Source organism: Pongo abelii, chromosome 3, assembly GCF_028885655.2.
Source record: "Pongo abelii isolate AG06213 chromosome 3, NHGRI_mPonAbe1-v2.0_pri, whole genome shotgun sequence".
NCBI classification, from domain to species: Eukaryota; Metazoa; Chordata; class Mammalia; order Primates; family Hominidae; genus Pongo; species Pongo abelii.
Genome location: NC_071988.2, coordinates 106,004,677 through 106,019,757, shown reverse-complemented (window position 1 = coordinate 106,019,757; position 15,081 = coordinate 106,004,677). Strand labels below are relative to the sequence as shown.

The 15,081-nt window shown below is 36.8% G+C and overlaps 1 protein-coding gene across 3 annotated transcripts in view; it reads right to left on the bottom strand.

Moving 5' to 3' along the window:
* CDS1 (CDP-diacylglycerol synthase 1) overlaps positions 1-15,081 on the bottom strand; it is a 100,260-nt gene that overhangs the window by 30,645 nt on the left and 54,534 nt on the right. For 2 of the 3 annotated variants that reach the window (XM_009240163.4, XM_054553279.2), the window contains exons 9-13: positions 12,667-12,735; positions 10,663-10,815; positions 8,510-8,629; positions 6,338-6,441; positions 2,940-3,063 (exon numbers count right to left, since the gene is read on the bottom strand). In XM_009240163.4, the coding sequence (XP_009238438.3) occupies positions 2,940-3,063; positions 6,338-6,441; positions 8,510-8,629; positions 10,663-10,815; positions 12,667-12,735 (570 nt within the window). 3 annotated transcript variants of the gene reach the window in all.

Sequence of the window (15,081 nt, the reverse complement as noted above, 5' to 3'; positions counted from 1 at the left end):
CACACATCATTCAGAGATTCACAAAAATACACAGGTAATTACAAACTGTGCTAATACCATAAAAGTTCAGTACTCTTTGTATTAAGAGGACATTGCCTCTCAACAAATAAAGATGTTTGGTAATCACCAGAACTTATTTTATCCCCAGCCCTGAAGATTTCACTGTAGGTGCTGGTGATGGAATAGACACGATATAATACTTACATATACCCATCATTATTTTGTAAACACTGGTTGAATATTTCTTCTCCAATGAGAAAATGGCACAACAAAGTCAAAATATGATTTGTTTCAGTTTTATTTTCCTGTCTCAGTTTCAGTAAAAGATTCAGAGAACTGATTGATACATATCATAAGCTATCACCCATATACCCTAAATATACACTGTTTATGCTTTTTCTTTTTCACGGAACAAGGTGACACTATCTTTGTTCAAACCAAAGTGAAAAGGAAGAGATACTATAATTTTAAAAAGAGGGGCGTGTGTGGTCTTTTACTCTCAGACAGTGAAGGTACGTCACCACCACAAGGAAAAAGCGCTGAGGAACAATGTGCATCCCACAGGTCACAGAGTCAAGCAGGAAGTACCAGTAGAGCACCTCCAAATATAGCAAATTTGGAACAATTAGGCATTACTGTGAAATAACTTCCTAGTTTTTCATTTGTCTACCACCACATTGCTACACTGGAATTTAAGCCCTCTTCACAGTGCAAATATCAAAATGAGCCAAGTCAGGGTTTTATGGCAATCTTTTGCTAAAATATATTCTATTTTAATATACATGCTATAAAAGTATGCTAAAAAGGTCAATCGAGAGCTCCATTAAAATTAATAATTTGCTTTTTTACATATAGGATAATGTACATTCAACTCTAAAAGTATATTTGAGAAAAGCTATTACTGTGCTCCCAAATATTTCTAGCTTCATATTTTGTTTATAATAATATTGATTTTATAACACACATATTCAGTAATGCTTTCTTATAATTCTGGATTTCAATGCCTCACCAATTATTTTAAATACAAATGTGGGGGGATCTGTGTATCTCAAGGAGTTCTTACTCATGCAAACTACTGAGTTTTTAATGTAAGTTCTTATCACAAAATTTTCATTTTATTCTTTAAACTTTGGTAGCCTAAATTTTTTTATGACCAACATTTGAAGCTGTAATGGGACAAATAAAAACATGAGATGTTGAAAATTAAACTTGTAGATGGCCTGATTTTAAATGCGATCACTGCCTCCTGTAACATTTCCAGTATCAATTTTAGATTTGTATGGATAGTGTGAGATACACTGGCTGAACACATGCAGTGATGATGAATCAATGGAGTATATGCTGGACCATAAAATGGACTCTTGGTACCGAGTACACCTATGTCTAATCATGTGTGCATGTGAGGAGGTGCTGGCTGACTGCATCAGCGGAACCCAGGTATAGCGGCAATCTTTTGTTTTAGGTATAGTAGACGGAAATATAAAATAATGGAAAGTTTTTGCTGATTTAAACAAAAATATTTACTCTTTTCATTAGCAAAACATTATTTAAAATATATCTATTTTTCCCCTCTGAACATTTAACTAGGAGCACTGGGCAATTTTTGAAGGTTTAGTGCTGATTGTTTAATACAATAAATATGGCTGTGGAGAGCACACAGCAGCAGTAGCTTACATATGTCCACAGATAAGAAATTTACTGTCATCTGGTTAGTGTCCAGTCCACCAAAGAAAAGGTTTGGCATTCGTGTGCTTTTCTTTCGTGTAGGAATCAATTCTGCTTGATTTTCATTCTTGGAAGAAAAAATAATCAGCTGATATCCTCAAATTTTATGACATGATGCAAAAGAGCAATGGGACAAAGATGACCTACGGCCAAAAAGCTGGACTGGGATCAGGTCTCCAGGCAGATCTTCCTTCTTGCGAGCTGAGTCTACAAAGGGCTGCACTAGAAGCCAGGAGTGAGGCATCGGGGACACGGGGGCGGGTCGCTCCCACTCGGGCAAGCATCTCCTGCTCTGCTGCAGCAACAACCCCGACTCACTACCCTATAGAACCATGGAAGCCAGTTCACAGGGAAACAGGGAAAAGTAAAGCACATGACCAAGAGATGGCCCAGGCCACAGGTCACCGTTTGACGCTGCCTCCTGAGCTGCTGTCCTCTGTTGAGATAATCTGTGGAGGATCTGTACACTGTGTTCTTCACAGCAGAATTCTTCCTTGTTGCTCTTGAAACGTTTTTGCGAGGTTGTGATCTTCCAAACAATTTTATCAGAAGTAGTTTGATGCCTGCTCTTTCTAACAAACCAATCATGGCAAAAATTTCAGGCTCCCTCCCCTGAATTTTGAAACTACCTAAAAGCAGAATGTTTTCCCCTGGCAAATGGTTACTTCTTTGAAAAGCAGACAATCTTTTTTTCTTTTTTTTTTTTTTAAATCCAACTAAGCCCTTTAGAAAGTACTCCAGACTACATGAGGAGGAAGTGCAGGAGAACTGACTTCCTATTGTGCCTTGCATAAAACATTTTGCTAAAATTAAAAGCAGCTCCAAGTGCAAAAGTAAATATTTGTGCAAAAAGGCACACTGCCAGGTGCAATCTTAAAACATCCTCAACTTACTCATTTTATAGTGTTTTACTCTTTTAAATACCAGTCTTTTAAATTATGAAACCTAGCAAGTAAGGGGAAGGAAGTTCACATCAGAAAATACACTTTAGAAAAGGTACAAGACATTTTGCTGGCAATTTGCTACTTATTTCATAACATAGATCAAGTAAGTGTTTGTTAAATATTCACAGTAATTTCAGAGAGAAACATATCTCCAAAACTTCAACCTATTGCATTTTAAACTATTTTTCTGTACAATTTATAAAACATCTGTCAGTGTTTTTCTGAATAATTTCTTCTTGTCAGTCCTTCCCTCTCTGGATCCAGTTATACCTTCAAGGCGGGTTGTAGGATTCCTTTCTCAATGAGATAAGTCTTCAGGGTTTTATATATATTTAGCTGCTGTTCTGGTTGAAGCACCAACAACTGCTGTAGCACTTTGCTGGGATTTGGGCCCCTAATGATAAGGCAAAGAAGACAAGTTCATGTTATTTTAATAGGGATAAGTGAAGCATATACCCCCAATTTAAAACAAACCATTCCTTTAAGTGTAGAGTAGCAATCTTTACAGAATTAAAATAGCTCTTGATAACAGCTCACTTTAATGTGCAATGTTAGTGTCAAGGGGATAAAGAGCCAGAACTATTCTGCTTTGAGAAGCATATAGCAGAGAGGGAGAAAGAATGCACAAACACAAAACACAAAACACAAGAGCAATATAAGTCAATTGAAGGGGTGCAGATCTAAGTTCTACAAAAGTTCTTGAAAGGGCAACCAAAGTTAAAGGTGGGGATAAATGGCAAATCTTGAGATTGAATGAGACACAAAAACTATTCTGTAAGGAAAGGAGCCTGGTGAACATAGGACAAACCAAAGAGGGCATGAAAATATAATTGAAATTTTTAACTTCCAAGAAACTTCAGATGATGAAAGGTATTTTGTTGAAAAATATCTCCAGGGAGTTATGAATATTCAGAGTCAGAATACAAAAGTCCTGAGCCTAGCACTGAAGCCCCTTACCAGTGATAGAGGTGCCATGGTCTTTGTTCAAAGCCAGTCCTGGGTAAACTCCAATATAAAAAACAAAATAAAAGCAGATCTGCTTTAAAAGCCAATGGGAAAAAGCAACACACAAGTGATGTATAGGGATGGCACAGAAGTCTAAGAAAGACATTTATGTGGGTAAATAATGTATGACTTACAATAAAGATTGTTCACATTGAATTATAGGAAGTAGGAATCCCAGCAACAAAGAAATGTTTGCTATTTAGTGTTACCACAATGAGGATGAGCAGAGGAATTATTTACTCTGCAAATCTTTGACTTAACAAATTGCACAAGAGCCCAGATGAGCCATCCCACCAAGGGTCATCTTCATGCATGTGGCTCAACTCATCTGCCAAAAAACTCTCACACTCAGGTCAGGACACTGTTCGTCTTATTTCATTTCTTTAAAAGAGTCAGCAACTTCACAGCATAAACCCCAAGTAGAGACCAACAGAGAAAAGGAAGGCTGCTTTAGCAAGTTCAGCTAAATGCAAAATTGTGTCAGCAGGTGCTCCCAGCTAGTTGCATCCTGGCACTCTCACTGTCTTCTAACAGTCTAAATAGCTGCTTTCAAATGGTGGACAACATGGCTCAGCATGACATCTCCCTACTGAGAGAACAGCATTTTTTTTTTTTTAAAGAAAGCATATGAGTTAATGCCCTAAAAAGCTGCCATATTCTGAAAACAAAGTTCTAAGGATTTAACCACTAATTGCTAATACCCAAATAGATCAATAAATAATATGCAAATAAGTTAAATAGTCCCATTAAAAGGATAAAGATTATGAACTGTCTTACAAATAAAACAGGGAAAAAAATCAGCTATATGCTTACTAGAAAAAAGAAACACACATTAAATATAAGGAAAAGGGAATGTTAAAAATAAAAGGAGAGACAAAGAAATAACATGCAAACACTGACCAAAAGAAAGCTGATATTGCTATTCTAATATTCAACACAGTAGGCTTTAAGGCAAGCAGTAAAGACAGACATTATATAACGACAAAAGGATCAATTCAACAGAGAGATATGACAATCCTAAATTTGTATATATGTAATACAACCTCAAAATATATAAACCAAAAATTGGTAGAACTACAAATAAAAATAGATACATTTACAATCACAATGAGAGACTTTAACAAAGCTCTCTTAGTAACTGATAGAACAAGCGGACCAAACAAACACAAAAACAAATAAATAAAAATCAGTACAGAAGATTTAATTAAACCTCACCTAACTGACACAGACAAAACTACAACCCAAAACTACAGAATACACCTTTGCATATGGAGCGTGTACTAGAATAGATAACATGCTGCACCACAAAGTAGATCTCAAAAATTATAAAATACTCAAATCATGGAGTATGTTTTCCGACCACAGTGGAATTAAGGGAGGAAAGTGAGAAAATCTCCATTTGTTTGAAAACTAATGAATATGCTTCTAAATAACCCATGTGTCAAAGAAGATATAATACTGGAAATCAGAAAACATATGTAAATAATGAAAATACAAATATCACAACTTGTAGGAAGAGGATAAAGTGATAATAGTCTTCAATGGATAAATTAGATAAGAAGGCTAAAAATCAATAATCTAAGCTTATCTCCAGAATTAAAAAAAGAACAGCAAATTGAACATTTAAAAAAGGCAAAGAAATGAAAGATGAGAGGAGAAATCAATGAGGTGAAAAATGTACAGTAGAGAAAATTAACAAAGCCTGGAGCTGATATTTTTGAAAAGATTAATGAAATTGATAAACTCGCTATCAAGACTGTCTCTCAAAAATAGTTAATATAAAAATTCTCACACTACTGTGGTACATATTTAAAATGTGTATTTAGGGATTGCTAAATATGAATTTTCTTCCAAGTACTATGAAGGAAATCCATGTTTTCTACAGCTCAGGCACTATTAATAAGCATTCTGCCTTCTGGGCCCCCAGTAGAGACCACAGAAAATAAAGTTAACATGCAGTTGATGTTAAGCCTTCACATTCACACTGATATTTCAAGGCAGATCCAAAACATTAAGGTTTAATAACAAGAATAAACCATCCTTTATAAAATGGCAGTATTCATCCACCCACCCACCAGCCAGCCCCTACACACACAGGCATGATCCCCTCGGCCTGCTTTATTTTTCTGTGTGACACTTACAACCATCTAACAAACTATATTTATTTGTTTATTGTCTCTTTCTCATCATTCTTCCTTCAACCTCCAAACAAGAAGCTACGGGGGCAGAGATTTGGTTTGTTTTGTTCTCTGCCATATTTGTCCCTAGAACATTCTACAATATGGCAGGCACTCAAGTAATAATTGGTAGACTGGATGCATTTCATTATCTTCCGTTTTAACTCTTAATATTCATGATCATTGCAATGCCCACAGTTGAGAAATCAAATCTCCTCAAGTTTCAAATCATATACCATCCACATTAATTGGGTCTTTAATGTGGTCCAGGACCATGACAAATACTATCTTTTTTCAAGTTGTTCAAATGTAGGTAAAACAATTACAAGTTAACCATCTTGCTCAAGACTCTAATTCCAGGGGCCACCATTCACTTTAATAGTGTAGACTACCATTGACGGAAAAAAGTTAACCTACTCAAACTAATGTTGATGGAAATGAGAACTCAAAGAAATCATCTAAAAAATGTCTTAAATGTAAAAGTACCTTATAAAACTTGTGATGTACACATGTACAAAAGTTGCCATCAAATACTGGCAATCAAATCTGTCCATTATCCCACCATGTCCAGGAATGGTATTTGCAAAATCCTTTAGAAACAAACAAATATATTAGCAAATTTTCAAAAAATCACCCGCTACAAAATTCCTATCTGTGTCTCTTTGGCATCATGGACTCACTCTAACGAAAATACATTACTATTGGATTTTTTTCACTAAATAAAAACTTATTAGAACACATCCAGCAGATTAAAACCACATCTTCCAAATACATGCTTCTTTTAGAATGATTTCTGAATTGACCCACAGCATTCATTCATCAAACATTAATTAAATCTAGCACTTTTTTTCGTTAATAAAACTTTTTCTAAATAAAAATTCTATTAGCTATTACTAATCTAATTTTGTTACAGCCTAGCTTTCTTTTTAACCACAAGCTGTTTGGGGAGCTATTTTAGTGCTGTTAAAAGATGTACAACTGGTTCTAACTAGTTTATCCTAATAGCTCTTACTCTGAAATAAACATTTTACTACTATGATAAATATTTTTTCTTCTTTTTTTAAGTGTTAGAGTAAAAAATAAAATTACAGTGAGCCCATCTGGGACACATTAGTCCATTAAATGGCCACACTGAGGGAATGGTAGTAAGCCTCTGCAAACTGACCCTTTACAGGTAGATTCACATGTCTGGGTGCCCAGGAAATGGACATGACTAACTGCTCTTCTAGTTCACTCAGGCACCCTAAAAATATCTAAACTACAACAGCAATAGCTGTTTGGTTTCCAACATGCAAAAAAAAATCTCACCATTTAACAAAAAACCTTGGATTGGAGACTGTTAAAGAAAATACCATTCTAAATATAACATTTTTCTTTTTAAAACAATTACTGAAAAAGTCTTTGGTTAATTTTTGCCAACCCATTTCTCTCCTTCTCTTCCTTACTAGTCAAAGCATGAGACAGCCACAGTAACTCAATGCCACTCTGCTATTACAGCCTTTGCAAGATACTCAACCTGCACAGCTGTTGCTGTAGTTCTCTGGGGATGTGTATTGTCTGCCCTAGTAAGTGGTGAGCATCTTTAGAACAGCAACAACATCTTGTATATTTTTGTATACTGCATTGCACCTTACATAGTAGCTTCCCACTGGCAAATGCTCGCTGAGTTCACTTATTCCCTGATCTGTGGGCCACGTGTGATCTGGTCCCACCAAACTCTGCGGTCTCATCTCCTGCTCTCAACTACAGCCACACCGTTCCTGCTCACCTTCAAACAGACTAACCTCTTCCACTCCTCTGTACACTCTGGAACTCTCTTAGTTTTCTCTGGAGGACTTCTTTTCTCAAATCTCTGCTTAAGTGCCACCTCCTCAGAAAGGCTTTCCCTGACCACCCCACCTTCCATAGCCACTTTCTAACTCCAGATGGTGCCTCAGCCATGTGAGGGAAGCTGAGATAAAATTGCTGAGATAACATGTCACTTTATGATGATCTAACCTAACACACAGGGATAATTTTAGGTCCCTGGAACAGGCGTCAGAAAAGTATGTCCCAGAGATCAGATCCAGGCCACAACCTATTTTTATAAATAAAGTTTTATTAAATCCACTCATGCCCATTCATTGACATATTGTCCACGGGGGGCTTTCTCACTGCAACAGCAGGGTTCAGGGTTGAGAAGCTGTGATAGAATATATGGTGTGCACATCCTAATAAACGTATTGTTTGCCCTTTACAGAAAGAGTGTGATGACACCTGACTTAGCAGAATGGACAGTTACATAGCCAAAGGTTCTTCTGCGTGTCCCTTCAAGTGAGACTGTAGTAAAACACTAAACTTCAGATGATTCACAGCTGGATTCTTGCGTGAGCACTTCAAAGACCAAGATTCTGGGTCTATTCCAACACTAAAGGACACATGCCATGTCTATAAAGGAAGCTGACATGACACTTAAAATGTATTAACATGGTATGACAAACCTAAAAAGAAAGAATACATTCAGATCAACGTGGCAGCATTTCTGTGAGGTCGAAACAAATAGGATATAAAAGTTGTGGCCTAGGGGCTTAATGTAGATCATGAGCGGACCAAATTCCAACTAAGTTACATTCTCTAATTATATTCTCTAACAATATAACAAAGAATCTAAACACACACCTTGATTTTGAAGGCTCTTTTGAATCCACTGGCAAAGAAGCCTCCAAATGGGCCAATTAAAGATGCAAAGGTTGACAGTGCAATGCTGTGGATCTGGAAAGGGTACAAGCTCACTCTTTCCTAAAGAGGAAAAAGAAGGGGAGGAGAGGGGCTAATTTCATTGAAATTGTATTTGAGCATACCACCTGATCTAAGAACCATTGTATAAATAGTAAGTCAAAGCACATACCACATTTTTGTTAATTTTTCAAACTTTAAGGATTAAGGAAGAAAAGTCTATTTAAGCCTTCTGTACCATCCTCTACTTAGCCAGCACTTTCCCTTCTCTCTGTAAGCATAATGACAGGCAACTGGCACACTGAAATCTTGCAGCGTGGTAGTCTACCTTCCAGGTTGTCTAGGAACTTTACTTCTTACCAAGAATCAGCTGTGTTATTTTCCAAATTTTTTTAAACTAGTAATGCTTTGTTTCTGTAATTATATAATTTAATATTGTATTTTATTTCACTTTAATTTTATATGATAAAATAAGGGAAAAGTTGGACTTTTCTCTAAAATTAAGATGAATGCTGTGGAAAAACACAAAAATAAGTTGCTTAAAGATTATTATCAAAATGAACATCAGTGAGACAATCACTAAAGATTTGGGGAGACAATCATAAAAGCTGAGAAGAATTTTGTAGTCAAATTATTTTGCAAATTTGTAGTTCTTGCTCCTTTTTAAATAATCTGAAACTACAATTTATAGACAGTGCAAAAGGTACCCATTTTGGTTGAAGAAAGATGTTTGAGACACCAATTTTTTTTTTTTTTTTTTTTTGAGGCGGAGTTTCGCTCTTGTTGCCTAGGCTAGAGTGCAATGGTGCAATCTCGGCTAACTGCAACCTCCGCCTCCCAGGTTCAAGTGATTCTCCTGCCTCAGCTCCCCAAAGCAGCTGGAATTACAGGTGTATGCCACCACACCTGGCTAATTTTTTATGTTTAGTAGACACAGGTTTCACCTTTTGGTCAGGCTGGTCTGGAACTCCCGACATCAGGTGATCCACCTGCCTCGGCCTCCCAAAGTGTTGGGATTACAGGCATAAGCCAATGTGCCCGGCCGAGACATCAATTTTTTGACCTGTTCTCAAAGCAATAAATAGCCTTGCTCCTAATCAAACACTAGCAGTATAAAAAGTTTTATAGCAGGTAACAGATGGCTTGAACATTGAAAAAGTTCTTGGAAACCACGTACTGAGCGCTCAGAGAGAGAAATAATTTGTTAAGCTACTTCTCAAAAATTATGGATTTTACGTAAAATGATTCAGATACAAAGGTGTACATGTGTGCGCACAAAGATACAGACATCCATGCTATTATTTGATTCCTCACTTTAACCAGCCACTCACCAGACCTGATGACACAAATCAGGAGGGTTCTACTGGAGGGCATGTCAACATCCTCTAGTGTAAGGCCTCCAAGATACCTATCAAGGAAGGCACTGTGTTTGGAAGGAAAACTGATTTGTAGAAGCAGCAACTTTCTGTCCATAATAAATGTCCTCTAAAAATCAAGGACTCGGTAAACTGGTGAATTTTAAGTTTTAAATTGCGCCAATTGATGTCAGTGATATGAGAAACACATTCTAAACCATTTGATCCATTTGATTTGTAACCCGTTCTCATCCATTTAAGCTAACACTAAAACCACTGCTATATCAAAGAATTAAAAATTTTACAGAAATCAGTTTCTCGTACAAATCTGAATCCCACTTTTAAAGAAAGCTTAATTAATCTTCAGGCCAGGCACAATGGCTCATGCTTGTAATCCCAGCACCTTGGGAGGCCAAAGCAGGCGGATCACTTGAGACCAAGAGTTTGAGACCAGATTGGCCAACATGGCAGCACCTGTCTCTACTTAAAATACAAAATTTAGCCAGATGTGGTGGCGAGCGCCTGTAATTCCAGCTACTGAGGAGGCTGAGGCATAAGAATCACTTGAGCAAAGGTTGCAGTAAGGTGAGATTATGCCACTACACTCCAGCCTGGAAAACAGAGGGAAACTCTGTCTCAAACAATACATTAAATAAATAAATAAATAAATAAATAATAAAGGAAGCTTAATCTTCAGAGTAGAAGATCTCTAACCATGTTTATCTTGAATTTCTACTGTACCTGTCTCAACACTGCCTTTAGAAAGGGTGGAAGTGAGTAAGTCTGAAGCTGGAAAAGTTCTGAGGGCTCACATTCCGTCACGAAGGAGTTTACATCACTTCGGTATTCCACTGGGCAGACAAAGTACTGGTATTTGGATAACACATAGGCAGCCTGGTGTTAAAAACAAAACAAAACAAAACAAACAAAAAAAAACAAAGCAAAAGTTCATAACACATTGACTAAATATATATCTTTTAAGTTATACATCAGAAAGGCCAGAGATAGAATGCCAGAATTTCTTTGTCTTAATATTTTGCTATGTATTTCAAAGTTAAATGGTCATAATTATCCTAGTAAAAGACTTAAAAGACCTTTAGAAAAAAAAAAGTTTTTTTTGAAATCAATAAGATTGTAATCTCTGCATAATCACAATTGTACAGTACAGGAGAATAAAGAACTGAAGTATACTGCACACAAGCTTCTATTAATTTCATCAGTTAATAATTAACCAGTAATTCAAAATTACAATGAAAATAGTACAAAATAGTACAGGTGAAAAACACCATTGTTCTTAGCCAACCCAGAAAACTTTGACTAAATTATTCTTTCCCTGGCCACACCACTGCAATTTTTAAAACTAGCTGTCCACAGCCTTGAAAGTAAGATACATAAAATAAGGTATCCTGTTATAAATTTAAATTGCTAGACAACAGCTTATTCTCCTTTTCTTGCAGCCATTCACCCTATTATTCTGCTCGAGAATGATTAATAGAAATTCAAGACACTAAGAATGAATATAAACTGATTTTGCTTCCAAACAACCATTTTATATATATAAAATATATATTATATACATTACATATTATTATATATATTATATATATATAATTTCATATAGATGTGAAATTTCCTTCATTATTTTGTCATGCATTACATGCTTATGGGGTAGCTCCTACTTTTCTTCCAATAACATGGCTATTCCTGTGGTATTTTCAAGTTAGTCTTTGATAATAACAAATTCTTACACTATTTAACTTCATAATGTTTAATTATTATCGCATTGTAATGTAAAAACATTGGATGAAATTGGATCCTTTTGCGTTCTTCTATCTGTCCATTATTATCTCACCAATATTCTACCACAAAAACACTGGAATAATTTTATCACATTTTATTAAAATTTTCATTGAAATGAACTAAATTTATAAATTAAATGGAGGAATTCTGGTGGTTTCCCCACCCAGGATCATGGCATATTTCCATTTATTTGTATATTCACTCTCTCCAGGCTTCATGTTGTTACTAGGTACTCTAGATTTGGATACAGAATGTAACCACGACTGTCAGAAACTAGGAAAAGTAAAGCTTCCTGACAGTACTTTTTTGTACATTTATCTTATATCCAGCTATGGTACTATACTCTCATTCTCACTAGACACCTTTTAATAAAAATCTAAATCCTATAACTGTAAACTAATTTGTAAAACATGAACAATAGCTATTTAACATGCTAAAAGCAAATATTAATAATTTATAGTTAGACTGTTTCTGCAAGTTGGGCCCACAACAGTAACTACCCACTGAGCCAAGTGGCCGCCATGTGTTTAAGAAGGCAGAGCTTTTCAATAGTATTTGCATCCTCTGCTATTACACAAGGCCACCACCTGTCCCAGTACTTGTGCCCCACCTAAGGCAGAATAGCTGTTAGAAACTACCAAACACAACAGCACAGCAGCAAGTCAGCAAGTCAGCAAGACAGCACAGATGGCCATTAGAATTACCTGGGGGTGTTAATTGGCCTGGGATAAGGCTGAGACATAGATTTTGTTTAAGCTTCTCAGGTGATTCTATATGTAGCCAGGATAAGGGCTGCTGAGGTACAGAACTGGTTCTTTTTAGTAGGTTTCAATAAATACATTATTAGCATTTTGTGGTTTAATTTTTCTAGGTTTAAAATTAGACCAGTAAGCTTGGTATCATATTTCGAAATGTATATAAAATAAAAATCTTAGTAATACTCACAATGAATCCAAACACAACTGTGGAAAAGAAACCACCAATGAATCCTTCCCAAGTCTTTTTAGGAGACAACTAAAAAAGGGCAAATAAAATTAAAAAGCTTTACTGCACTCACAAAACTCACTATATATATATATATATAAAAACTCTTTCCTCAATAACTTGTACATCTCTCCTTACTTTTCTCTTATTGGAATAGTTCAAAACCCTTTTTCCTTTTCTCTGATCTTGATTTACTAGTGAAAATCTCTCTAATAATATTTAAACACATAGTAGGCCCTCAAATATTTGACATGCTGTGAATATGTGTTTGTTCATGTTAAATGGTCTAAATTTGTTCTGTCTCTCAAAAGAGTATAAACTCTATACTAAAATAACTGTCCCATGACTCTTATGCTAATATAAAACCCGGTAATAGTTGGTGTAAGTTCTTGGAATAAGAATGAGACATATTCATTCCAAGTACACACAGTCAGTATTGACCTGCTATTGGCCAAAAATAGAATCAGTACAACAAAACATGGACATTTTAGCACATATAATTTTCACATATTCCTAATATGCTATATACACACAGACTTCCTTCTGATATGGCAAAATACTCCAGAGCCCCAGATACTGTATTTGCTTAAGTATTGACATATCCTTCTCTCTTTTTTCACAATTTATGTCCATCTCCAAGAAGAAAGGAACATGTTGTACTTCAAAGAAGAGATACTGTTTGTGTTGGATTCAGGCTATTGCTGCCCAGTCAATGGACCATTCATGGAGAGAAATCTGGAAAAAAATCTAGAAGTTAGTGGTGTCGGGGCAGGAGGAAAAGATTCAGGAGCAAAAAGTGAAAGTTGTTGCCCAGGGGAGATAAAGACTGTGATGTGTGGCGGGTCATTAATGAGGGACAGAAACCAAATATCAGAATGAAGTCTCTGAAGATTAAAATGGGTTATGGGTTAACCTATAGGAGCTCTTCATAGACTTCTTGTCCTGATATTTATAAAGCCCCAAACCAAAACAGTTGGCAGAAATGGTTTCTTGACAAATCTGATAACAATTCTGCCACAGAGAAGGGACAGACACACCTTCTCCTAGGGTAATTCACTAGCACTGCCATGAAGTAGGAGCAGACTCAAATTCAAAAGTGCCTGCTGATTATTGTAAAGATAGCTTATCAAATTAAATTGATGCATATCATATCGATTTAGGGGTTTACAGTTCAATTATCTAAGTATATTATACAACTAATCCAGCCTGATAAATTCACTAGAAGGCTGTGTTCAAAATCAGTTGCTAAGGTTCTTCCACAGCTATAACAGCCTTTTTGAAGGCTTCTGATATGGTTTGGATCTGTGTCTCCACCCAAATGTCATGTCGACTTGTAATCCTCAGTGTCGGAGGTGGGTTCTGGTGGGAGGTGACTGGGTCAGGGAGGCAGTTTCTAATGGTTAAGCACCATCCCCCTACTGCTGTCCCATGAGTTCTCATGATATCTGGTTGTTGAAAAGTGTGTGGCACCTCCTCACTCTCCCTCTTCCTCCTGTTCTGACCATGTAAGATGTGCCTGCTTCCCCTTCCGCCAAGATCATAAGTTTCCCGAGGCCTCCCCAGCCATGCTTCCTGTACAGCTTGCAGAACCATGAGCCAATTAAAGCTCTGGCATTTCTTTATAGCAGTGTGAGAATGAACTAATACAACTTCCCAAGCCAAAAACTTCTCAGTCTGGGTAGAACTCTTGAATATGTAAATCATGTGCTCTGGAGCAGCTTTAGAAACGTTTTAAAAATATACAGCTTGCTTACCAGTATCCTTATACAGCTCAGCCCAACGCTCTCTGTGTGCTGATGCTTTCAGCAGGTGCTCTCTGTGAGCTCCTCCCCAAGAGGGGAAGAGTTTACAGAGGTTTTTGGAAGAATAGGCAGTCCACAAATTCCTCTGGTAATACTAAACTACCCTCATACCACTCTGAATAAACAGAAGGCTTTATATCTGAACAATTGTCTCAGTCCTTCCAAAACTGCGTTCATATAACAATATCAAAACAGCCAGGTAATAATATGTCTGTGGAACATTATTAAAAACTTTACCCAATAATGTGAAATGTGTGAATCTTATCTGAAACTCCAACATGAAAAGCTCTTTTAGGCCAGGTGTGGTGGCTCACACCTGTAATCCCAGCACTTTTGGAGGCCGAGGTAGGCAGATCACTCGAGGTCAGGAGTGCTAGACCAGCCTGGCCAACACAGTGAAACCCTGTCTCTACTAAAAATACTAAAATTAGCCAGGCATGGTGGCAGCTGCCTGTATTCCCAGATACTTGGGAGGCTGAGGCAGGAGAATCACTTGAACCCAGGAGGCGGAGGTTGCAGTGAACCCAGATTGCACCACCGCACTACAGACTGGGTGACAGAGCAAGACTTTGTC